The sequence below is a fragment of the Peromyscus leucopus genome, chromosome 12 (assembly GCF_004664715.2).
Source record: "Peromyscus leucopus breed LL Stock chromosome 12, UCI_PerLeu_2.1, whole genome shotgun sequence".
In the NCBI taxonomy this organism is placed as follows: domain Eukaryota; kingdom Metazoa; phylum Chordata; class Mammalia; order Rodentia; family Cricetidae; genus Peromyscus; species Peromyscus leucopus.
Window position 1 is genome coordinate 61,679,928 of NC_051073.1, and position 27,017 is coordinate 61,706,944.

Genomic DNA, 27,017 nt, shown 5'->3' on the forward strand with positions numbered 1-27,017 from the left:
ATGCTTGCTGGGGTGATCCAGCTCATACTGTTTGTGAAGAAGAGGCTTCTTTTCACCTCCCAAGGCTAAGCAAGCAAAAATAGATCTGAGCAAACGCAGTTATTTCTTTTTAAATTTTTTAAACTTTAAAAGCTTTACACTAAATTTACATTTCCATTATCAACTGTGTTTTATGCACATATCCACCACCCAAACCAAAAAGCCCACGACAGAATTAGAACTAGAAAAACACTTCACTTTAGCTCCTTTTTCTCATAACTCATGTCCACCACTTACATTCAGTCCCTCCTCGTCCCCTTATGCATAATGGGCTACCAAAGATGCCTCCACAGTGTCCCTGCATGGGGAGAAGTCCCGAAGAGAAGGCCAGGCTGGCAGCTGGACAGGCTGTAGGAGGTGGAGGAAGCCATGTCTACCTGGGAATAGTCAACAGGGGAACAGATCTCACCAGAAGTGGCCATCAAGGACAGAATGGGGAAATGTGAACAAAAGCTTACATGGGGACTGGGCTCACAGCTGGCAGTCTAAGGAAAAGCAGGTAGACAGCATCAAAAAGTTTTAGCATAGGGGCTAGAGACGTGGTTCAGTAGTTAGGAGCACTGGCTGCTTCTTCCAGAGGACCCAGGTTCAATTCCCACTCAGCACCCATGTGGTGGCTCACAACCATATGGAACTCTAGTTCCAGGAGACCAAGAATGAGGAGTGAGAAGCCAGTCAGGACTCACTGATGACAGGAATAAAAGGGGAAGATTCTAGAAATGAGGATTTGAGATTAGAAAAGAAAGAAAGAAAGAAAGAAAGAAAGAAAGAAAGAAAGAAAGAAAGAAAGAAAGAAAGAGTGAACAAGACATACCTGACTTCTGTGCTAATAGTCTAACCCCCAACCCTTCCTTACTTAGATTCCTGAAGAGGGTTTAACTAAAAGTTAATCATCCAGATGTAAGATTGATTGATGAGGATGTTGCTCAGTGGTAGAGTGCCGTCCTGGCAGATAGTAAAATAATATATATCACAAAAATATGATACAGCCTCACAATTTTGGCCAGGGAGTGACAGGGCTTTCTGAGGCCTAAAGAGTCACAGGAGACTTGTGTGGGAAGTCAGGGGAAGGCTGGACATCTTCCCTGAATACCCCTGATGTCAACAGAGAATGCTTCATCAATGGGAACACTGTGATGGGGAGAACGGATGGAAGTGTACCTCATGGAGGAAAAGAAAAGGCAGTGGACCGTCTGGAGAAGTCAGGCAGCATGCTAAGGGGAAGAAGTGGAGCTCCCATTCAAGCGGGTGGAAAAGATTGGCTCAGCAGAGCCTGTTTGTCTCTTGAGGTTATCTGAGGGAAGAGAGGGGCTGGTGACTTATTTGTCCTTTGGATTTGTCCCTGACTTGTGACTTGTGTGGGTCAGAAGGGAAGGCCGGTAGTCTGTGTGGCATGTCTGGACAGGCCACCGACTGCCGAAGGAAGAAGCAGTAGTTAGAGTGTGCAGAGAGCCGTGCAAAAGAGGCCGAGGTGAGCCCGGGGACTGGCGGGGGATAAAGCTATCTAGGCTCAAGTGTGGGTGCATGTCCAGGAACTGACAAGCAAGGCTAGCTGGAAAAACACATCTGTGTGGAAGAGATGGAAGAGATTGGGCTAGGGACCTTGGCGCTGCCCACCTGGGCTTAGACCAGCCCTGCCCTAGGAGAGATTAAGTGAGCAAAAGACAGAGCTAGCTAATGGGCAGGCGAGAAGTGGGTGCCTTTCGAGGCAGGGTGTCTACATCTCAGCGGTTAATGAGTCGGAAGGAAGTGAGTAAAAACAAGCTGTGTGCGGCATCCGACACACCAGAGGAAATAAAGCCGTCAGGGGGGGGGGGGAGAAAAACCAGAAAACACAAAGGAGTCGGGTCATCTCTGAAAAGAAACATTGAAAATGATGCCAGAGGCAAGGGACATCCATTCTGTAGACCTAAAAGGGACCATGAGAAAACAAATATACAAAGAAATACAGAATGAAAACCAAACAATTTGTGGAGGATGGTATTAAAATAGTTCTTAAGAGGCTACGGGGGAGAAAAGAATTAAACAGAGATGTCACCTGCAGCCATTTCTACAACATAAATATGTAGCCAGTTCACACTCCTGAGACAAGAGATTTAGTTAGCTTCTGGAGAGAGTGAGAACTTTCCAGATGTGTCGTGTGGAGGACCAGGAAGCAAAGCAGCCAGGAGAGTATAGAGGTGGAGAGGCCCACTCCAATCCTATGACATTGAAAGAGAAAGAAAAGATGTGAACCTGAGGCTCCCTGGGCCTCTAAGAGCGTGTCCTGCTGACTGACACACAGGACCAAGCCAGTCAGAGATGGAAAAGATGTATCTGGCAGAGAAAGATGTGTCAGGGTCGGGGCACAGCTCAGCAGGTAAAGGTTCTTGCCACACAAGCCTGGAACCTGACTTCAATCCCCAAAGATGGAATGAGAAAACCAGCTCCACCAAGTTGTCCTCCGACCTCCACACACAAACATGTCTAAGAAATATGACTTCATTAGTGGGGGACGTTGGTTCGATTGGTTAATGAGCAACGTGCTCTATGAGATTAACTTCCATTAGGTGTGAGTCATCACAGGAATCATGAAGCAAAACTGGCATCATGAATGAATCCCATGTAAGGACTGTAAGTGTGCCAAGATCTTTTGTCCTCTCTGCCCTTGACCTGGATGCCTAAGCAGTGCTGATCAAGTGTGAGCTGGAATCCCCTGGGCAGCCTAACACCAGTGCTCTGGGGAAAGATGGGAAGGGACTGTTTGGGGTCAGCTCTGCCCAGCACGGCTTATGCCTTTGTCCCAACCCCATTCCCTGGCAGACACTCTGCATGTCCATCCTTGCTGTAGGATGAGACCTAGCCTGGTAAACCTTTTTGATCAAGACATTGAGGAGAGGTGTGTATGGACATTCATCCTGTGTTTGGGCCATAATGGTTGTCTTTGTTGGATCTACAGCTTGTGTGTGGCTATGAGTTAGGTGTGGGCTCTGAAGAAACTGCCTCTTGGTTCTCTTAACTACTATCCTGTTGTCTGAAGACTGGGCAGCTTTCGGAAACAACACTGCCATCTAGTGGTACTTCAGACATTGGCTCTTGGTTTGAGGACTGATTTTTTTTTTTTTTTTTTTCCTTGTGGTGGTTAGTTGCTAGGTTGTTTGGCTGTGTTAGTGAGGGGTCCCAGTACTTCCAGCATGCTAGGCAAGCACTCTACCACTGAGCAACATCCTCATCGATCAATCTTGAACTGTAGACACACAGCCTGGCTCCTTATCCCCTCTCCCCTCACCCTGCTCCCTTACCCAACAGGGCTTGTAACTTGCCCTAGGAAACAGTAGGCCCTGCATATTACCAGATATCGACAACCATGGCCTCAGCAGGTTCCTTTGCTCGGTTTCAACAGCCTGCAAAAGGGCTCACAACCCTCCCCGGCTTAGCTGTGCCGCCTGAAGGCTGTAAAGTACACGTCTCACGTATGTGTACACGGCCCCAGGAGGAAAACAGACCATTTGGTATTAGCGTGGAGAGGCTCCTCCACTGAGACACAGAAGCTCAGCCGTAGGAACTCTTCAGAATACAAGAAAGTCCCCTGGTCATCTAGACCAGGACTCTGTAAAACAATGGTTCTCAACCTGTGGCTCGTGATCCCTTTGGGGTTGCATGCCAGGTATGTACATTATGATTCATAATGGCAGCAAAATTACAGTTATGAAGTAGCAACAAAAATAATTTTATGGCTGGGATCACCACAACACGAGGAACTGTATTAAAGGGTTGCAGTGTGAGGGAGGGTGAGACCACTGCTGTGAGGAATCCATCAGTGAGAGAAGGAATTCGTTCATTGGGCTGTAACTTGGGAATGAGAAAAAAAAAAAATGTTAGGACACAACTGGGCTTCCATGATATAGAGTACAGAGCTCAACTACTTATTGCAGAGAATTCTAATCCAGACAGCAGGGTGGGACTATTATAGGGCACCCACTCCAACGATCAGAGGCCTAGGTCACTTGCCAAGCATGGACACATGCCAAAAAATAAATATGACCGGTGTCTAAAGGTCTAAAGGAGTATGGGATTCATACCAGAAGTCTGGGTTCAAGTTCAGCACGGTGTTTGCAGAAAACCCTCCAGCCAGTGTTTCTCGGTGTTCTTGAGACCGTCTTTTCACCATCACGGCATAGGGTGTCCCTGTTAAAAATGCACAGCCTTGGATTCTAGCCCCAGCCTACTCAGTTAGTCTGTGGTTGGGACTTGGTGCGGCCCAGGACTCTGCGTTTCACGAGCTCCCGAGGTGACTCTCGGGCCTATGTTCTGGATAGCTTGGGCTTTCACGTGCTGGCATAGGAGCTGGTGGTGGCTCATGCACATGCTTTTCATACCCTGATGTGAGCCTTTCCCTCCCGCCACAGCCGTCGCTGTTTCTGGGAAGGCATCACCAGGAAAGTAGGGGAAGAGGCTGTGTGCTCATTTAGTGGGACCAGGGAAGTTAAGTGGAGAAAAGGAGCCAGTGACCACGATGTTCTTCTATCTCTTTCCCTGTCTACCTCTGCCCTACAGACTTCCCTTCCTGGCCTGTGCTGGAAGTACCTTTCCTACCCATGGGATGTGTTCAGCACACCCCACCCCCATCCTTTAGATAGAGGTGATCCCAACTGCCAGCCAGCCTCGGTCTGATAAACCTGTGCGTGCGTGCGTGCGTGCGTGCGTGCGTGCGTGCGTGCGTCTGTGTGTCTGTGTGTGTCTGTGTGTGTGAGAGAGGGAGAGGGAGAGAGCTGGGCAGTAGTGATACACTCCTTTAATCCCAGCACTCGGGAGGCAGAGGCAGGCGGATCTCTGTGAATTCAAAGCCAGCCTGGTCTACAAATCAAGTTGCAGGACAGTCAGGATGGTTACACGGAGAAACTCTATCTCAAAAAACTAAAGGGGGAGAAAAGGCGCGGGGGGGTGGGGGGAGCACGCTTATCTGTGTGTGACATGTGGAGGCCGAAGGTCAGTGTCAGGCATCTTCCTCCATCATTCTTGACCTACTTCTCTGAAGCGGGGCCTCTTACTGAACTCAGGTTCTCCAGTCGGCTAGACTGGCTGACCAGCAAGCCCCCAGGATCCTCTTGGCTCTACGATTACGGGAATCTATCACCACAGCTTGCTTCTTACATGGGTGCTGGGCGTCCAATCTCAGGTCCTCACGCTTGTGTGGCAAGTACCACGGAGCCATCTGCCTCGGGCCCCACATCCTAACAGTCAGGTCCCTTTAGTAGCCAAGAGTTTGCTCCGGTCACGTGGTTAATCCCCTCGTCACGATGATGACCCCATGATGACCCCTCTCCTTCCTTCAGCAGCCGTGGCCCCTAGAACGCATGTGAACTGGATGGGCATATTGATCAACCTGCAGACAGCTCAGGTCTCCTGATGAGAGCGTCATAGACTGCCGCGGGATTCCCGGGGGGGGGGGGGGGGCAGTATGGGAACTCCCTCTGAATGGGCGGGCATTTGACGTGAACCTTAGAGGAGAACAGGCTGGAGGGAGGCTGGGCCTCTGCCTCATGGCTTCTGCCTCCTGTCTCCTGTCCCTCCTGACTCTAAATGCGGCTGCTGCTCCAAGCCGGAGGCTCCTCCGACCTCCATTCAGTGAGGCCTGGTACAAACTTCAAGGAGCCTCATGGATTTGAGACCGGAGGAGGGAAGGGAGGCGGGGATACAAACCCCTGGGTGAAAAGTGAGCCACCTCAGGGTGCGGCTAGTAGAGCCTGTGCCTGCCCTCCAGGGTCTCTCCCCTGCCCTGACCTTCTGTACCTCCCAGCCCTGCAGTAGGGAAGCACAGGTCACGTCAGCAGAGTTCAGTACTGTGTGCTCCAAAAGAAGACACTGCACTTTTCTCCCTTTCCCATCTCACTCCCTGGCCCCCCGGCGGCCAGGCAAATGCCTGTGAGTGAAGCCCATTCTCTCTTGTATTACTGCAGCCTGTTCTAGGCTTATGGCTCCATGGAGGGATGAGGGATGCTGTGTGGGTTAGAAAGAATGGGGGGGGGGTCATGTCTTGCATTATTTTCCAACATCACCTGTGATCCAGTGAGAGTGGGTTAGACCCAAATGCCAGCATGGCTGAGGCTGAGGGCTGTCAGTGAGGACCAGGATGGGGTACGGAGTAGAGCCCTTGGAAGGAAGAACAGGGAAGGGGTTGGAAGGGACAGTGGGCAGGAAGCTAGGCAAAGAAGGAACTCTAAGGAGGCAAGGAGTTAGAATGAAAAGCCCCTGGCTCTGGGCAGGCTCCAGAGTGGCTACAGCTGAGCTGTCTGAGTACCCGATAACACTGTGCTAATTACCTTTTTTTCTCTCTCTCTCTCCTTTTTCATTCCTGTTCATTCCCAACATTTTCCCACCTTCTGTCTTTTGCTACCTTCTCCCATCTTTCCTCCTTTTCTTCCTCTTCCCCTCTGCTCTCCCCCAACTCTTTGTCTTCTTCCACATCCACACCCTGCCTCCACACCCTCACATCTCACCCCTTTACCGCCACCACCCACCAAAGCTCTCAGGCGGATGTGAGCTGACTGTGGTCCTCCAGGACTTCAGCGCAGGCCACAGCAGTGAGCTGAGCATCCAGGTGGGCCAGACGGTGGAGCTGCTGGAGCGACCGAGTGAGAGGCCCGGCTGGTGTCTGGTCCGTACCACCGAGCGGAGCCCCCCACAGGAAGGCCTGGTCCCCAGCAGCACCCTGTGCATCTCACACTCTCGGAGCAGCGTGGAGATGGACTGCTTCTTCCCTTTGGTGAAAGGTAGGACAGATTTGAGGGGAGGGTGGCAAGCTCAGGCCGAGCACCTTAGAACTGGCCTCAGAGTTCACCTGGATTGAGCCGGATCTCTTCTGAGATCCAGAAGTGGAAGGGATATGCTAAAAGCTTGAAGAGAAAGCTAAGTGTATCTGTGTGGCTTAGAGAAAGCCATCCGATCCCTCCAATCCCATCTGTTCTTAAAAAAACAAAGGTTGAACTGCTAACTGCTGATCTCTAAGCTCTCTCCCAGCTTTTCCTCTGCCCCATACTACGCCTAGATTTGAGTCTGCACCCTGACAGAAGGACCAAGCAACCCCAGCAACCAGCCACAGTGAAGTAGGACTTGGCCAGCCCCTCTGCCCGCTCAGGGGTCAAGGTTCCCCCCAACCCTGTCGCTTTTTTCCCTTTGATGCGTTCAATGAGTATATAGGATTTATTCGAATGACTTACAGACTGTGGTCCAGCTAATCCAGCAATGGCTGGCTGTGAACAGAAAGTCCAAGAATCCAGTAGTTGTTCAGTCCACGAGGCTGGATGTCTCAGCTGGTCTTCAGTAGACACTGGAATCTTGAAGAAGTAGGCTCTAATGCCAGTGAAGGAATGGACTTGCTAGCAAGTCAAGAGCAAGCAGGCAGAGTGAAGCTTCCTTCTTCCATGTCCTTATATACGCTTCCAGCAGAAGGTGTGGCCCTGTTTAGAGGTGACTTTTCCCATCTTAAAAGATCTGAGTTAGCCGGGTGGTGGCGGCACATGCCTTTAATCCCAGCACTCGGGAGGCAGAGGCAGGCAGGTCTCTGTGAGTTCGAGGCCAGCCTTGACTACAGAGTGTGTTCCAGGAAAGGCACAAAGCTATGCAGAGAAACCCTGTCTCGAAAAACCAAAAAAAAGATCTGAGTTAAAGGTGTGTTTTCCTACCTCACAGATCCAGATTATAAGTGGATTTTCCTACTTCAAATTTAGCAAATAATCCATCACAGATGTTCCCTCCATTTTTGGATTTTAGTTAATTCTAGATATAGTGAAGTTGACAACCAAGAAGAGCCAACACCATACACCATACACCCATTATCCAGGCCTTGGCCTGTTTTCTGTATAATCTGTGTTCCCTCCATGTGCCTTTCATTTACTGATGCCAGGGAGGTCAAATGCAGTAGCTCTCCAGGAGTGGTCTCCAGCCCAACAGCATCTGTCCATGTGCCCTGGAAACAGGTTAACAATACACACAGATGCTCAGGCCCCATCCACCTGCTCAGCAGGTGACCACACCAGCTTGCTCTCCAGGTGACTGATACACAGTGGAGTCTGAGAACACAGGTTTCCAGAGTCAGTATGGCCTTGAACTCATGCCTTTTACATTGAGGAAACTGAGGCCCCGAGACTAACAGAAAACCAAGTCTTAGTCTGGAGCTGAGGTGCATAAATGGTCAGATATTAGCATGGGTACACCATCAATGCATGAGACTCGGGGTGGGCTGCCTGATAGCTAATAACTTTAAGTACTTGGGCATTCCATCTTGGCATGCTGCCAACCATGACATAACTACTTCTGAACACTAGATGGCAATAGTGGACTGCCATGTTTGGGCTGCCCAGCTCTTCATCCAGCCTTGGGGATTTCCATCCATCCTGTAATACATACTAAAACCTAGATTCCTCTGCATCCCTCATCTTTGGTTTAGCTTCCTCCCCTCCCTCTTTCCTCTGAGGACCTTGGAGAGATTGCCGGGAAGTTGTGTAGGATTTGTAATTGCAGCTTCCCAGTCCTTTGAAGAATCGGCACCCACAACCCTCTGAAATTCTTGGTGTAAAGAGAGACTAAAATCAGGAACTTAGTGAATAGGTCTGCTTTGAGTTAAGTGGGGGGAAAGTGGGGCCCATGGAGGATGGATTGTTGTGAGGTTAAAATGAAGGAATAGGTTAAAACACATGTACACACACATGCACATGTGCACACACACCAGGTCCCGGCACTTGGCACACCTTTGTTATTGTAAGTTGTTACTTCTATTTCTTTCATCACAGATTGCCCAGCAGAGTGCCTACAAACTCCCACAAATCCAGCAGAGACCATAGAGTGCAGACAGGGGAAGGGAGAAGGGCTGGGGAAAGCCAGCTTTCCATAGGTCCCAGGTATGGGTTGTTTTCACTGAGGAGGGCCTCAGCTTCATTACTGAGACTAGGGGGGCCTAGACCTCCCCTTGCCGGTCTGTGGCTGGCTGATCTGTGCATGCTGTCATAGCTGGGCCCACTACATCCAACCAAAGATGGAGAATTGGAGGGTAATGACACCATCTGCGACCGTTAGAGGTGGAGGCATTCTGGGTAGAAATCCTTCAGGATAGATTAGAGGGAGATACAGCTAACAACGGGAGGTGAGGACCAGAATGGAAAAGCGGGAAGAAAAGAGTGAGGCAAGCTGTTGCAGAACTTTCCTAGGCAACTATACCAGTCAGAAGGGCTTCCGAAAGTGAGCACCAGTCCACATCACCAGGGTTGGGTGGCTCTTTATTTGCAGATTGGCCTTTCTTTCCAAGCATAGGCCGGCTAGTTGGGCCTACAAAGCCGCAACCCGGGAAAGCCATTCTCATTCCCAGCTGAGCTAGAAAACGAGGGTGCCCAGCCAAGCATGGAGGCTTGCATCCTATATTCCCAGCTCCCAGGAGGCTGAGGCAGGAAGGTTGCCACAAATTCAGAACTGCCTGGGCAGCAAAGTGAGATGAGGTGGGGGAGATGAATATGACTGTGATCATGCACATGGCCTGCTCCCAGCAGTTAGGGTCTAAGTCACTACAGAGCACCTCTGGTACCCTGAATAACACCGTGTTTGGGAGCAGCAGAGACCTAGTGGGCTGCTCCTGCTCACATCCCAGATGGCCGCCTACTGGCAACCTGGCCCTTTCTTCTACCAGCTGCGACTTTTCTTCTTTGGGCACTCTATATTAGAAGTTACCCAGAATGCCTTCCTCTGGCATTGTGGCATAGGAAAGGACAGCCCCATCTGGGACCGTGGAGGTCAGAAAACCAGAATTGATTTCCACTTCAGTTCCCAGGACAAAGGAACTAGCCCTGTTAACCTTTTTGGGTTGGTGCAAGTCCATGCCTCACAGGCTGTGTGAAGTCGGGACTGTCTATGGTGTGCTAAATGTTGTATGGATAATTGGACCAGAAATGGGGGCCACAGGGGCTACAGAGCATCAAGGAGGGAATTCAGGGAGCCGCTAGAACAGGTCTTCACCCAGTGTGCACATTAAAGTAAGGTGCGAGCCTTCCAGTATGACAGTACCCAGAACCCACCCAAAACAGCTAAAGTCAGAATCCCTGTAGGTGGCATGAGAAGTGAATCTAAGGTACAGCCTGAGTTAAGAACTACTGCACTAGCTCAGTCTTCCAAAGAGATTCTGGGTCACAGGAAGGCACAGTGCCTCTCCCAACCCACAAGGAGATGGGACAGAGAAGCCCCACCCCCATCACCACTACCACCACCACCTGCACACTTAGCCTGCAGGCTTCTAGAAGGCCCGAGGATTTTTTTCTGCCCGTCCTCTCCTGGAAGGCCTCTGGGACAGGAGAGGGCTCTTCTGACACTTGGCATGTTGTGACTCATGATAGGGTTGTCAAGAAATATCGGTTGTAACCAAATTGGGGCAGGCCCACGTTTCACACCCTTCCTTCACCCTGTCCTCTCAGAATTCTCTCTGGAGTTGGGCCTTCTGAGATCTGATCTTCTCTCCATAGCCCCCTCTTGCTTTCTCAGCAGCAGGTAATTGTGGGTAATACCCCATGAAGGACAAAGACTTTATAGTGATTTCCAACTCCTGAAATGCAGAGGTATTCTGTTTGGTTCTTTAATAACATGCCCTACCCTAGACCCAAATTCAGGCATGTGCCTCCCCAGTATTTAAAGTTCCTTGATGATTCTGATGCTCTGTGGGCTATGGGTTTAGCACCCCCAGATGTGAGGCTTGGGATAAAGGTGATGGAAGGCAGTTGTGCATTCCATCCAGATGTAGCAAGACATAGAGCTCAGCAAGGAAGAACAAAACAGTTGGACCAACATATGAGCAAAAGGCTTGGGTAAAAGCTTAACCAGAGAAGATACTCAGGTGCCAGTGAGCATGGGAAAGATTTAATATCTCTGCTCAGGAAAATGCAAATCAATACCTCAATGTCATACCATTCCGACCCATTAGAATGACTCTTAGTTAATGTGGACACGCCTCAGAAAATCACAGATTATCTATAAGGATGTACAGAAGTTGGAACACTGCTGGGTAGCTGGTTGGAATGTAAAAAATTTCCAGAGCTATGGAAAACACTGTAGGGAATCTCAAACTGTGTGTGTGTGTGTGTGTGTGTGTGTGTGTGTGTGTGTGTGTGTGTGTGTATAAAACATATGATCCTGTAGTCCCACTTGTAGGAGTATTTCAACATGAATTGAAGGCAAGGATACGAGCATATCTACACACCCATGTTCATAGTATTGTTCATGACAGCCACGGGTGTCCATGGACAAATGAATATACAAAGTATGACACACATACACTGGACTATCATTCAAGCTTAAAAAGGAAGGAAAATCTGACACCAGATTACATCATGGGCAGACCCTGGGGACATTATGTAAAGTGAAATAACCCAGTCACTGAGACAAATGCTCCATTATTTCACTTATATGACAGACTTTGAATAGTCAGCTTTACATAGGCAAAAGGCAGAATGGTGATTTCTAGGGACCAGGGAAAGGAGGGGCCTAGACAATTAAATTGTTCAGTGGGTACAGTTTCAGTTTCACAAGTTGGGAAACTTCTGGAGATGTCTTGCTTGTACAACATACTAAACACACTCCTTATTCTCTCAGGTTAAACACCTTTTAAAGTGAATGTGCCTAATGCCAGAGCAGTGTATGCTTTAAAATAGTGAGGATTGTTTCAAGTTAGCCCTGGACCCTTGGGCCCAGGCTCCAAAGCCCAATCCCAGTCTGTCTTTACCGTGATATCGGAAGTATGCCTGTGTGCCGCCTTCTGGCTGGGTCTTGTGTTCAGAAGAAGTGTAAAGAGATGCGTCTCTCTGGGTTACGCACATTGCAGGGTGTCAGGACAGCCTGGAGCAAAGGGCAGTGGCCCTGGTGGCCCTGGCTGGACACAGGCAGTTCTAGCTCTTGGACTTATCTGGCAGTTTCCACTGCCATCACCTCGCTGACCTCAGGACACTTCCTCAGGCTGTGGGTAAATACCACCAACGGCCTGAGGACACCGAGCAAGGTTGTGATAGTTGACATCAGTGTGTAAATCTGTGACTACTTAACAACAACAAAAACCTTCATTTATTGAGTCTTACTCTGGGCTGGTTTTAGGGCTGATGCTTTTAGTGACAATAAAGTGTATTTTGCTCATTTTATAGACAAGGAAACGGTCTTGTAGAGAATAGATGACTTGCTGTAGGTGGCAAAGCTTTCAGATAGTGTTCGCAGATGTGTTCACAGACTGTCTGTTCCCAGGTCTGGCCCTCCATTCTGCTCAACGGCCTCCCAAGGCTGAAGGCATCAGAATTCATACTTTAGTTTGCCTTCCATCTGAGGCTCCCTGAGTTGGCCGGTCTCCTTGGACGAGGATTGGAGGACACTGACCCTGTCACAAAGGCCACACCAGCCAAACACAGTGGCTCAGGCCTGTAGGTTCTGGCACTTGGGAGGCAAAGACAGAAAGATCACACAAATCTTTCTGTGAGGCTAGCCTGGGCTGGAGAGTGAGCCCCTGTCTCTAAACAAAACAAAATACACCACAGTGTACCTTTGCAACTCGCCTCGCCTCTGGCACCAACCTCTTCCCTCCCTGGGAAGAAAAGCAGCAGCCAGAGGTAGACTTTGTCCTGTGTGTTTGCCCGGTGAAAGCAGCTCCCCAGTCGTCATGTGGGAAAGCCGGGGCAGTGGGAGGGAACCCGAGGCCACTGTTTACATGGCGTGCACGGCCTAGACGTGAAGAACTGTGCATGCTGGTGCTCAGCTTGCTCTGTCTCCTTTTTTTATCTAGTCCAGGACCCCAACATGTGAATTAGCATTGTCCACAGTTAGGGTGGGTCTCCCACCTCTGTTAGCCTAACGTCAAGATGATCCCTTACAGACAGGACCTGATGCTTGTTTCTACAGTGATGCCAGAGCCTGGCCAGTTGACATCACTATTAACTGTCACACGGCACTTGGCCTGCTATGAAGTCTCGGGCAGAACAGTCTTGTGCAGTACTCTAGACAATAGGCAGTGTAGTTGAAAGTTTTCTCAGGTCCTGTCTGGCCTCATGGTCCCAAGTTCCTCCAGTCCCACCCGGCCCTGCAGTCCCTCAGCCGCTTATAAAATAATCATTCAGAGCCTTAATATTATTTACAAACTGTACAGACTATGGCTTATGTTTCTTGCTAGCTAGCTCTATCATCTTAAATTAGCCCATTTCTATTCATCTATGTTTTGTCACATGGCTGTGGCATTACCAGTCTGCTGGCATGTTGCTCCTTGGGCGCTGGGCTGGCGTCTCCTCCAACTCTACCCTTCTTCTCTCTGTATCTCTACTTGGATTTCCTGCCTGGCTGTAAGCTTTCTTGCCATAGGCCAAAACAGCTTTATTTACTAACCAGTGGGAACAGAATATATTCACAGCATACAGAAAGGCATCCCACAGCAAGGCGCTGTTTCTCTGTCTCTGACAGGAGCCAATCTAGCCTCGAAGCTTCTGCAGCCTGTCCAACAGACAGCACATCCCACTACTAAAATCCCAGGCACCAAACACCCAAAAGTTCAGGGTCCCTTTCTTGGTTTCATTGTTATCCAATCCAGAGAATTAATGTCCCTCTGCCCATTAGAAGAATCAATCCTCTAAAGGTCTGATCACACACACACACACACACACACACACACACACACACACACACACACATGCTTTTTAGTATAATTCTGCGTTAAGAGCAGGAGCCTTGGGTTTTAGATTGTTCTGCCATGCCTAAAGCCATAAGAAACTAAAAAGGCATGGAAAATGAATATTGTCAAAACAGTTCCTTTCAGGCATGGAGCTGGTTACAAATTGCAGCAGGCTGTTCTCCAACCTCTCTTCATTTATGTAAGCTATATGTAAATTCAGAGCCCCATGAAGTCTTGGGAGTGTGATGAATGAGGGACAGAGAGGTTCCCTACACTATACCCATACAATTTCATTCCATAATAGCATTGCCGTTATAGTACACCTACGACGGAAACAGTAAAAATGTGTGGGTTTTAATCAGTCTGTTGGGCTAGATGCTCACATTCAGCCTTGGGAGATGGATGCAGGAAGATCAGAAGCCCTGGGCAGTCTTGGCTACACAGCAAATTCAGTCCAGCTGGGGCCACACAGAAATCCTTTCCCCAACAAACAAACAAACAAACAAACAAACCACTTACTCTCGGTACCTGAAACAAATGCATTGAATAAGAAATATAGTAATTGAGCCAGGTATGGTGTTGCACGCCTTTAATTCCAGCACTCGAGAGACAGAGGCAGGAGGATCTCTGAATTCGAGGCCAGCCTGGTCTACAGAGCGAGTTCCAGAACAGCCAGGGTTATACAGAGAAACCTTATCTCAAAAAAAAAAAAAAAAAAAAAAAAAAAACGGAAAAAAAAAGAAAAAGTTAGAATTAAATCCCCCCCTTTTTTAAAAAAAATAATAGAATAAAATCTGTATGTGGCTCTTGATTATGTTTAATTGAGCTTCTGGAATCCTAAAATTGCAGATGATGGGCTTAACTCTCTTCTCTAATACAAGGCAGTGTCCCTGACAGGAGGTGAGCCAAGCTTGACAGGGAAACCCCCAGAGACTGTGACATATGCTTCCAGAAGTCTGTTGGACTTGCGCGCAGTTCCAACCCTAGGACATTCCTCATACTTAGCACTCGAAATCTTGATACTTGCGTCCTGCCCAGCCCCGATCAGCTTTCCCTTCCCATCCCCCACCCAACCTTTCTCACGCTCTGTCTACCATCTACTTCTAATCTTTTTTCTGGAATGAAGTACTATGCGTTGCATATAAAACTTGGATGTGAGGGGCCTTGAGAGATGGCTCAGTGGTTAAGAGCACTTATGGCTCTCGCAGAGGACCCATGTGTGGTTCCTCACACCCCACAGTGACTTACAACCACCTGTAATTTCAGTGTCAGGGGATCTAACACCTTCTGAACTCCGCAGATACCAGGCACACACGTGGTGCACATGCCTACATGCAGGCAAAACGCCTGTACCCATAAAATAAAATATTTTTAAAATGTGGAAAACTACTCTCTTAAGGCGTACGAACCTAGCAGTTTCTCCCTGAATCCTTTATCAGACAGTTCAAATAAAACATGTAAACCCGGCCCTCCTAACTTCTCTAAAGTGGTTGTTTGTGTTTGTGGATTAGCGGTCCTGTTTGATACCCTGGGATGGGGACTCTGCTGCCCAGTCTTAACCTGGATGAGGACTGGACTCTCACTCACAAACCTCTGACCTGACGTCCTCTAGACAAAGGGCTTCGAGGCAAGGACCTTCCACTCTGAATGTCTGTTCCAGTTTGACTGCTTCCTCCTAACAGACCTTCCTCTGCTGTGCGGGCTGAAGTGGCCATTTTTATTATCCTCATCAGTCTTCCTGAATTGCCTCTGGGAATTCTAAAAAAATGTCTGTTTTCTTTCTCCAGACTAGATAAGTACCTGTGGTGATCTGAAGTCATTAGCCTAAATTACTTCCGTAAAGTGTACCAAACATAGAACAAGTATCTTCGCTTTGAGGTGCAGTTTATCCAATCAGACCACACAAACTTTCCACTTTTGTAGTCAAAAATGACTGATGTTTTGTATGTTTTGTATGTTTTGCATGTTTTGTATGTTTCTGGTTTTGTTTTTGTCTTTTGAGACAGGGTCTTACTAGCTGGGCTAGCCTTAAATTTGCCCTGTTGTAGAAGCTGGCTTTAAACTCCTTATCCTCCTGCTTCTGCCTCCCAAGTCTTGGGATTATGGACATACACTACCATTTACAACACATGCTAATGTGTTATGATCAACTTGTCTTGTCCTTAAAAGGGTACTCGTAACCCTCTGTGGAAACAGGAGGAACTGGTCCTCAAAGAGTCGGTGGACTCCAAAAGGTGATGTGGAATGAGAGAGAGTGTTTATTTTAAGTGGAAAGTCACTTGTCGTCTTGGGCTGTTTTTGTGTCCGTGACAATGGCTCCCGGAGTTCCTGGATGATTTGAGGGAAGCAATATAAAGTAATGGTGTCTTTTCAACTGTGAGATTGGCCTTACTGCTGTGTGCACAGGCTCTCCCTTGAGAATACAACAGTGACCAGAGGCTTTCCCCAGGATGTGTAGCAGGCAATAAGAAGAGGTGTTGGATGGCTAAGCATCTTGGTAAATAATACAAGTCTGGGTCCTGCCTCGGCCACTGACCAGCTTGTGACCTTGAGATACTTCAAGTGTGAGTGATGCGTTATCAGCATCCATGTCTCACACAGTAGAGTTCTCAGCATGCAGGCCACACACTAGAAGCACACTGTTAAAATGGATTTCCCTTCTGCCATGGTGCTTTCTCTGACCTCTATCAGGCCAAGTCTAAGGTGTTTCTAGCCTGAACCCTCTTCGGGGCTGTCTGAGAAGCCAGGGTTCTGTTTCTGGTTTCATCTTAAGGATTTTCAATATTGTGTTATTCGATGCTCTCTCTCTCTCTCTCTCCCTGCTTTTGTTTCTGGTCTATGAGAGGTCCTTCCTGTCATTCACCAACATGCAGAAAGGGTTTTGACTTGACATGGTCTTTGCAAGAGAGCCCAAGCCCTTTGTGTTCTAAATAAGTAGCCACCAGTGAGATGTGTGACCTAGAACACACAGCCAAGTAGGCCCAGGATATCCCTCCTAACTACCCTTGCTTCATGGCTTCAGTATATTCTGTCTCCATCAGGAGGCACAGGGCTGTCCCAGGCAAGCACTTCTCTCCTTGGCAGCCCCCATGGAGGTCAAGAGGTTCCCCACATCCTGTGACTTACCTTCTGCCTAACACCAATTCCATCAGTACCTGTTGCCCCTAATGTAAATACATCTGCATGGTGATGATAATATCCCTCACTGTCCAGAGAGGAAATAGCAGGGAGGTGTGGTATGATGTGTGTGGCCTCCTGAGACAACTGGTGAGCTCAGCATGGCAGTGAACACCAGGGATCTGGTCCAGAGAAGAAGGGCTCCCAGAAGAAGCTTAAGCTGGCAGGGAAGGGGTAGCCAACAGTGTCCCCCAGAGAGGAAACATCACAATTGCCCCTAGCTTGGCTCTATGAAGGACTGCACCCTAAAGGAATAAAGAAACCCAGGAACACTGACTGTGGCTTAGAAAGAGGAAAAGGTGTGCAGTGGTCTGGGCAGCTGGGATGAGCCTGTCCTCACTGCTCAGGGGAGGCACGAGCATCTCAGGCCCCCAGGCCTTGGTTGGAGCAGCTTGGAGAGGTGTAGGCAGTGGGACTCTGACGCTCCCTGCAGGACAGAGTGCTCAGTACCCTTCTCCCTGCCCGCCCTTGAGAACAGCTCCTCACTGAGCCTTAGCTTAGTCCTGGAAACATGCATAGATGTCTTTATGTTGTCAGCTGTGGTCATTTTTGCTTTATTTTATGAATACTTTTTATTTTTATTAAAATATAGTTACATCATTTCCCCTCTTCTCCTTTCTCCCTCTCCCCCCCCCCATATCCTCTCCTCTTATTCCCTCTTGAATTCATGGCCTCTTTTTCTTTTATATTATTACTAAAGGTACAGATGCACAAATATATAAATACAGCAAAGGCTGAGCACTTGGTAATGTGGAAGAATATCGCCCTCTCTCAGCAGCTCTTAGTGACCTGTAGCTCTTCGTTCACAGGTGGGGTTCCTCGAGGTTCCCCTTTTCTGCATTAGCATGTCTTGTTTGTGTTGTTCTCCGGTCTTGGTGAGGCAGCCATGTTGTTGTGGTACCATGAGTGTAGCTTCTCTGCTTTTCATGGAGACACACCCTCACATCACATTTCCAGGCCTCTGACTCTTACACCCCTCCAGGACATTCCCCGAGCCTTAGGGACAGGAGTTAGGTTGTAGATGTGTCGGTTAGCGCTGGGTCCTCCACCATGAATTGTTCTCTGCATTTGGACCGGCTGTGGTCTGCTGGCATGGTTTCTATCCTCTCCTGGGATGAGGGCTGGGAACTTCACCTACATCTGAAGATTTGGGGCTGGGAACCAACTGTGGCCATTTTCAATAGCAGCCCTCTGCCCTCCCCATAGACACTACACAGCCTGCCTTCCCCCACTTGTGGCATTGCAATGGGAAGGAGTGATCTAGTTTTCTCAACTCGGTCTACAGCCCACCTCAAGAAACCACCTCGGATAGATACTGTGTGCCTCACCTTAGTTTCCACATGGCCCTGTAGGCCACAGGACACTTGAGTGCTGGCCTCGTACATAGCAGCCCAGAGGTGATAATGCCTGGAGGCAGAATAAAGACCCTTCTTCCTATGTATTCCTCTGTGTCACTTTGAACAGGAGCAAAGTCCTTTCTGGGGCTTCAGAGAGACTCGAGACAGCTCAGGAGCCTGTATGTTAGATTCCTGATACTGCTGACACAGGTCGGAAACGTCATTGCTTCAGACGGCACAAGTTTATTAACCTGCTGTTCCATAGATTAGAAATCCAACGTGAGCTGTGCTGGGCTAACGTTGACGTGTGAGGAGGGTCATCCTCTCAGAAGCTCCACGAAAGAAGCTGTTTCTGCTGGTCTAGCTTCTGTAGCCACCAGGGTTCCTTGGCTTGTGTTCCCTTCCTACATCTCCAAAGCCCAGTGCCATGTGCCTCTGATCCTCCTTCCTAGTCACCCCTCCGTGAACCACACAGAAGGTCTTCTGCCTTTAAGGAAGCCTGCAACGACACTGTGACTGCCCAGAGAACCCAGGACAGCCTCCCTATGTCAAAATCCTTAACTGAGTCATGTCTGCCAAGCCCTACCTTATGAGGTGGCATGTGAATGGGTTCTGGGCATTAGGGTGCCACTTGGTGGAGTTGCCATGCTGCCTACCTCATCCTGCCACTCCCTGATCAGCCTGACCGAGCTTCTCACTAGAAGCCAATGATGCTCAACCTCAGGGGCCCAGTCCTTTGTTCTTCCGTCTGGAACACCTAGCTTCCCCAGGTTCCCTTCACCTGATGGCTGCGTCTCACTGCCTTCACGTCTGCATGTGCTTGACCTGATTGGACACTTCCCATCCTCCCCAGCTCACTGTGCACTTCATTCCCTGCCTTGGTTTCTTCCCTGTCTTTCATCCGTACCAGACACGTCAATCAGTGTTCATCATCTTTTCCTCCTTTGGCCCTTCCTGTAAACTCCTCCTACAGGTGCAGGGATTCTTGTCTGTTTTGATCATTGCTTGATCCCCAGCATCTAGCACAGTGACTGGCTTGTAAGTTCTCAGTAAATATTTACAGGGAGGAAGGGGAAGTCATGCAATGAAGACCCCTGTGGAGTGACTGTGGAAAGGGCCAGTGTGGTGGTTTGAAAGAAAATGGCCCCTAAAGGATGTGGCACTATTGGGAGGTGTGACCTTTTTGGAGTAGGTGTGGCCTTGGTGGAGGAAGTGTGTCACCGTGGAGGCAAGCTTTGAGATCTCTTTTGCTCAAGCTTTTCTCTGTGTGATACTCAGACCGCTTCCTGTTGCCTGCAAGATGTAGGACTCTCAGTTACTTCTCCAGCACCAGGTCTGCCTGCACACCATGACCCAACATGATGATAACGAACTGAACCTCTGAACTGTAAGCAAACCACCCCAATTAAATGTTTTCCTTTATAAGAGTGATCATGGTGTCTTTTCACAGCAATGGAAACCCTCATCATGTAGAAGGAACTAGCTCAAGCCTTAGCGGAAAGACCTCAAGATGGGAGTGGGGAATGATGTCTCATGCTGGCCTGTCTCTGGGGACACAAAACTAAGCACCCCTCATTTATTTAGAATGAAATATGAGGTGAGGTCCTCCAGTCCAACTGTGAGTGGAAACCTTGGGTAAACTAACCTGAATTGCATCCCTACAAAACTGCCTTTCTACCTGACACATCAGAGCATCACTGTTGGTCCCCAGGAAGCCATGGACTGTTGCTTCTGCCCATAGGAGTGGAGGTGGCTCTGACAGTTGGAATTAAATGCCCACCCTTGGACACTTAGCAAGTAGATACCTACCTAAATCGGAACTCAGTCCAAGTGATAGACTTGCATTTCTCTCTACTCTCCTTTGGGAACACTTTGACCTACTTACAAGTGAGCATTTTTGGAAATGCATAGAACCTGGGGTGGTTGTTTTTAGCAACTCTAGTTGCAGCCACTTTTCACTTTGATAAATAGCTCCCTCCTCTGAGCTCAGCTCAGAGGCTGCTCAGCATGGATCTCCAGGAATCTGTCCTTGCTACCAACAGCTCTACCTCTGTCCCCACAGAAGAATGTGAACACTGGCCAGTCCGAGGAGACACCAAGTCCTCCATGCTACCCTACAATTTGCCTAGGTCACCCACTGCCTTGAGCCTGGCCCAAACCAGAGGAGGAACTGAGTGAGGCCTTTTCCTGAAGAGGGTGTCGGAGGGTGAAGTGGTGTTTAACTCCTTTAGGGTTAAGTGAGAAAACCAGAAAGAAGCAAGAAGATGCTGGGTGGGCAGGAGCAGGGAAATGCATTTACAAGGCAGTTGCTGGAGTCCTGTGGGATGAGCTTACTGTGGTTGCCTCCCTGGGGTCCTATAGCCAGCTCTCGAAAGATAGTGCTACCCACAAGATTAGCAATGGCTAAATCAAACAAAGATGACTAGAAGGGATTCCTGTGTATAATGCTGGCGGCCATGCTGTAGTTATTACCAGTAAAATAAACTATCGTCTGGGACTAGTCACACACATAGATTGCACAGTTTTGAAAAAGGCATACTTGAAGCTCTAGAAATTAGATTCAGAAAAAACATGCAGATCAAGTCTCCAGTGCTTCTGCTCAGTGGTAACTATTGTCTCCATGTCTCCTTCCACATAAAGAAGAAACCTGTCTCTCATGTCCAGGCTTGGCTCTAGCTCAAGTCTCTTTGTCCATCATGGAAAATTGAACCCACTGCTTCTAGAATTCACCCAGCTCTTCTTTGTCTTTGGTCAGGGAACGTGTTTGATTAAAGTCTTACTTCCTAGATAGATTCCCATTTATATACCCTGCTCTCCTACTTGTCACAGGGACCAGCTTAAACCTTGGCAGCAGGGTCAAAGGACTAGAACAAGGGGTCATGTCCTAGAGCCAGGAGCTCTGGCTGAGAACTGTTTAAAGGCCGGATTATTTGTGGAATAAGTGACCGATGCCTGGCAAGAATTGTATGAGGTTAAGCCATAGCCCCAAAGGGAAGGCAGGGCTGGGTTCCTTGGAGAAATTTATGGACCATCCTGGTGCCGGTAGGCAAGCAGATTGGAGATCAGAAATCAACACCGGGAAGATGGTAATTAAGGAACGTGTACTTAGCAATCATAGAGCATAACGGGAATGAATACCAGGCATGGTGGCACACGTTGTCATCCCAGCCACATGCGAGGCTGAAATGAGACTATCATGTATGTACAAAGGTACAAGATCAGCCTGGGCAACACAGTGAGACTCCCATCTCCAAATAACAATAACAACAACAACAACAGGAAGAGAAGAATGAGTTGGGGAACCAGTTGTTAGAGTTGGAGAAAGCAAAGATGCCTGTGGTTAGCTGCTTCCTAAACTCCACACACAGCTGGACTCTTCCCAGACAGTGGACAACTACAGCCTATGCGTCTCTGCCCTGGCTTCACAGAGGAGTCCTTTGCTGAGCTTTCTGAATCTATAGTGGCTGCAGTGTGGAACAGGTGGGGCCAGTCCCCTGCGCTCACTAGGAGCCATGCACTCAGCCACTCTGAGCCTGGGAGTATCACTGGGAAGCTGGGGAATGGGTGACCTGAATGTACTTGACACAGAATAAAGGTGCTCAAAGAGCTCTAGGCCCAAGCTTGGGTAAAGTTGCTATCCCTTGTATCTCTGACCTGGGCTGTCACTAAGAAATAAGGAGAAATACTGTGATCTAGAAAACTTCTGCCCCATGCAATCTGAAAACAGTGTTTCCATAGCAAGAAATGGGACATGTGTGTATTGATAGAAAAGACAAGTGGGTGCCTGTGGTCACAGCCCAGTGTGACTCAAGGCAGTGGCTAACCTGAAAGAAATAACAGCCATACTGGTGCCCCATGCCAGACCTGGCATTGAGGCATCTGGTCCAGGGCATCTGCAGGCCAAGACCCAGGAGTCCTTTGGTAATCCCTCTGTCCTGTTGGGTACAGAGGGATTGAAACACAAAATGGACTGGTAGGTACGTAGGCAAGTAGCCTAATTGATTTAGGTTGCCATTATCACTAAAGACAATGCCAAAAATAAGTGTGAGATTTGGCCACCTGTGGAAATTCAAAACAATCTAAAGATACTCCTACAGATCAGGGGTTTTTAGCCTGAACTTTACAAGTAGGCAGATAGCTTTTCCAAAAAAACTTTCTGAAGAGTCAGTCTATGTATCTATCCATCTACCTATCTATCTATCTATCTATCTATCTATCTATCTATCTATCTATCTGCCTACCTATCTGTCATCTACCTATATATTTATCTATCTACCTACCTACCTATCTGTCTATCTATCTATCTTCCTTCCCACTCCCTGTTTTCTCCTCCTCTGTTGGCCTCCTTCCAATGCAGCTTCTTTCCTGGTTGCAGCAAGACTACCTTAGATGCTTTAGGCTGACATTGTACCAACTTAAAAATCTTCCTCAAAGAGATTGCTGCTTTCTCACTAGCTCTTGCTAAGCTCTCAAGGTTTATGCTTATTGCATGAAATTGGATCAGATGCTAAGCCTTATCCAAAGCCTGTGACTGACATGTAAGCCCACGTCTTGCTTGGGTCATCTTTGGAGTAGAGGCTGGACAGGAGGAAGATGTCAGCCATATCCAAAAACATGCTCTGTGCCAAGCTCTGTTCTAGACACTGGGTCCAGGGTAAACAAAACCAATTCCTGACCTTGTGAAGGAAGGTTGTGTCCTCAAAAAAAAAAAAAAAAAAGTGTTAGCACAAAAAGAAGTGTGGCTGGCAAATAGGTGAGAGAAATAATCACAACATGAGTGGTTCTCACTGTAATTTCTGTACCAAACCAGCATCACCTGGGAACGTGCAACAGTGAGAATTCTGAGGTCCACTCCACTCCACACCCACTAGATCAGAAACTAGATTCTGGAAGGAATTTGTGCTTTAGCGCACTCTCCAGGTTATTCCGATACACATCACAACCCACCAGCGGCCCTCCTGCTGTTCCACACATACAAACAGCTGGGGACCGGTTACACCTGCTGATGCCCAGATGCACTCAGCCAGTGAATCTGGACAGGAGAAACTTGGCCATTAATGGTCCTCAATCTTCAATTCTAGGAACCTCCTGGGGAGCCGCCAAAAATACTCACGATTTGTAAAGCTCTCTGGTGGTTCAAATTGGCAGCTAGGCTGAAAGCTACTGTCCCTCATCCATCCCTTCTAAGTTATCTTGAAAACCAATCACATCTAGAGGCCGGCTAGATGGTCTTATTATTATTGGTTGTCAGGGTCTAGACCAGGGGTCTCCAGATTCTCAGGCTCCTATTCAAGTCATTGAAACAAAGGCTCATACAGATTTGCAAAGTACCAAGGGAACTTTGAACAAAAGTCAAGTAGTAGTACAGACCAGAGAGAACTGTGCTGCCAAGAGTGATGACAGGCTACATGAGTGAGGGTAGAGGGCACTCAAGGACCCCAGGCTACTGCCTGAGACTTCTTTTGATAGGCTACAGGAAGGGGCATGTTTTACATGGTTCTCTATTTTGACCAGCAGACAGGATTATATAACCCTTTTTCTTTTTTATTGCACATGTCCCTTCCCACAATGCATCTGAATTTAGTTATATGTATGCCCAGTTATTCAGAGGCCTGAGATAATAAATAAGGAGGTCTCCCTAAAAGTTCACTGAGAAGACAGTTTGCCTTACAGTGCATATACCCCAAACTAGCAGTGTTCCTACTCATATTGGACATAACCCAACTGGAGTAAGATGGAATGGAATCTGTCTAAATTCGATGCTTGTTATGGGGAGGAGGAATTCATTACATTATTTGGAGTAGGATATGCAGTTAGCTCAATAAAGTTGGGGGGTCCCAAGTTGCTAAGTGTGTTGTTTGAGAGGGGTGTGTGTGTGCATAGTACATGCAGGTAAGAGTCTTGAGTTGTCAAGTGCATTATTGGAAAAGAGTTGTGTACATGGTCCAAACCAAGTGGGGTACTAGGTTGCTGAACTATTTCTCATGCTACTGCCTCAACTTGGGCCCCTATTTTCTTAAATCCCTAAAATAGGTTAGGTATAGGCCTTAGTTAGGGTTTCTATTGCTGTGAAGAGACACTGTGACCATGGCAACTCTTATAAAGGAAAACCTTTAATTAAGTGGCTTACATACAGAGATTTAGTCTATTATCATCATGGTGGGACATGGTGATATGCAGGTAGACGCAGTGCTGGAGAAGGAGCTGAGAGTCCTACATCTTGATCTGTACACAACAGGAAGTGAACTGAGTCTACACTGAGTGTTGCTTGAGTATAGGAGACCTCAAAGCCCGCCCCCACAGTGACACACTTCCTCCAACAAGGCCATGTCCACTCCAACAAAGCCACACCTCCTAATAGTGCCACTCTGTACGAGATGATGGGGGCCAGTTACATTCAAACTACTACAGTGCCTGAGCAAGTTGTATTCTTGGCGAGTGTGTATCCTAGTGTACACTTTCTGAAGTCACGAATTGGTTTGTTCACTCAGGCAGACCCAGTGGCTAGGAACAGTGGCCTAGAACAAGGTCAGCACTCATAAATATTTGCTGAGTTAATGAAAACAAGCCTTGAACAAAGAGATCCACCTGCCTCTGCCTCCTGAGTGCTGGGATTAAAGGGGTTCTGAGAGAGCGCTAGGATTAAAGGTGTGGGCCACCACGCCCCAGCTCCTGCATTAAACCCAGGCCCTTAAACTTGCTAGACCAGCCCTCTCGTACGGAGCTACAGCCGCAATCCAGAGCCTATCTTTTCTCATGAATGGACTTGCTTTATGAGCGTTTCATCCTTCCTGCAAGCCATTTCTCCGAAAGCTAGTCACAAACTAGTGGGAGAGATAGCCTGTGAGGATTTGTCCAGTGATTGATGGAAAGGTCTAATTGATGCTGTTCAGGTCAGCTCGATGGTGCTGGTAGACACTAAGCTTGGCCTTGAACCATGAAAAAGGCATGAAGAAGAAAAGCACAGGAGCGAAGGGGAAAGAGCGATAAATGCATGGATTGTAGCAAGAAGAGATACTGGATGGAAGCCTTCTGCAGTAGGTAGCTGAGGTGCTTGGATTATTTTAAGGCAGGCATTCCTGGGACAGTTCTACATTGGCTCTGTGAGTGGTTTTTTGTTCGTTCGTCTTAATTCTAGACTGGGTCTTGCTATGCAGGCTCCCCCCCCCTTTTTTTTTTTTTTTTTTTGGTTTTTTGAGGCAGGGTTTCTTTTTTTTTTAAGATTTATTTATTTGTTTGTTTGTTTATTTATTATGTACACAGAAGAGGGTGCCAGATCTCATTACAGATGGTTGTGAGCCACCATGTGGGTGCTGGGAATTGAACTCAGGACCTCTGGAAGAGCAGTCAGTGCTCTTAACCTCTGAGCCATCTCTCCAGCCCCTAAGACAGGGTTTCTCTGTGTAGCTTTGCGCCTTTCCTGGAACTCACTCTGTAGACCAGGCTGGCCTCGAACTCACAGAGATCCGCCTGGCTCTGCCTCCCGAGTGGTGGGATTAAAGGCGTGCGCCGCCACTGCCCAGCTATGCAGGCTCTTCTGTAACTCTTGATCCCGAGCCTCAGCCTCCCCAGTCATGTGCCACCACACCCATCTGTTTTTGTTTTGTTTTCATTTTAATAAGAGAACTAAAGATAAAAAAAAAAAAGTGAATTGTCTGGCCTAGGGTCAGAATTAGTCAGTAGCAAAGGTGAGCTTTGAACTTCAGGTTTTATCATACCAAGCCCAGAAAGCTTTTGCACATCATTTTGATGGGGAAGCTGATAAGGAAGCTGATGAGGGATCGCTGCCATTATTAGTGGTAAGCGCTAAAAGAAAGGACAGAGAGGCTGGGGAAGTTTTAATAGAGAGAAGCTGAGGGGAACCAGATAGGGAGAAGTATTGTTTTGAGTCTTCTAATGTGCCCCTCTCCCAATCTGGACCTCTTCTAGCTCTGTGTTATAAGCTAAAACTGACTATGGTAGCCTTTGGAAATCTCACGTTAAGTATTTGTTTTGCGGCAGGGGCGCTAGGTGACCGAGCTACTCAATACTTGCGGGATGCCCACGGTCACACACACGTGTGTTTGTGTGTTTCGTAAGACTCGGAGACGCTGTTGGCCGGTCCCAACAAACAGCTGGACCTTGGAACTCCGCCCCCCGCCCTTAGTCCCTCCCTTGCTTCCAGGCCCCTCCCTCCTGCCTAAGGTGGCCCAACTCCCTGTAAGTCCCAGCACCGCCGGGGTGCGGGAGGAGGACGACGGGCGGGAACGGGACCTGGCTGGCGGGTGGCGCAGAAGTTTCCTCCCGCCGCCGCGCTCTCATCCCGGCCGGCGCCCGTGCCATGCCGGAGCGCTGGGGGCGCGCTGCAGCATGAAGGGCGGCGATCAGGCTTACACCCGAGGTCCCTCTTTGGGCTGGCTCTTTGCTAAGTGCTGCTGTTGCTTCCCTTGTAGAGGTGAGTGGCATTTTAACCAGGCTGGCGGGACTGAGAAGGGAATGGAGTGAGGGAGGGCTCAGGGTCCGAGAGGGTCTGCTGTGAACTGCCTTGGGCTCAGTTTCCCAGGCAGCAGAACGCGCGCGCCCTGGGGATGCCGAAGTGCAGTTTGGGGACGCGGTTACTTCCCAGCGACTTTGGACGCGGGGGATTTGGGTATGGAGCGAGAAGAGGGACTTGGAGGAGGCACAATTCAGTGCTCATTTACATATGGGTCTCAGCTTCGAGATAAACTGACTCTCGACTGGAGGAATGTGTTTGACGCTGTTTTTTCCAAGCGACAATTTTCTTAGGGGACGGGAGATCACTTTTCTCTGCTTGGACACAAATCCACAGA

At 48.4% G+C, this 27,017-nt stretch overlaps 1 protein-coding gene across 25 annotated transcripts in view; it reads left to right on the forward strand.

The window, feature by feature from the left end:
• Kalrn (kalirin RhoGEF kinase) overlaps nt 1-27,017 on the forward strand; it is a 607,498-nt gene that overhangs the window by 464,996 nt on the left and 115,485 nt on the right. For 16 of the 25 annotated variants that reach the window (XM_028886329.2, XM_028886335.2, XM_037209787.1 and 13 more), the window contains exon 34: nt 6,545-6,791. In XM_028886329.2, the coding sequence (XP_028742162.1) occupies nt 6,545-6,791 (247 nt within the window). Of the gene's footprint in view, nt 1-6,544; nt 6,792-25,851; nt 26,642-27,017 lie in introns of those variants that run through there. The other 9 variants (XM_028886348.2, XM_028886349.2, XM_028886356.2 and 6 more) reach the window with 7 other exon arrangements.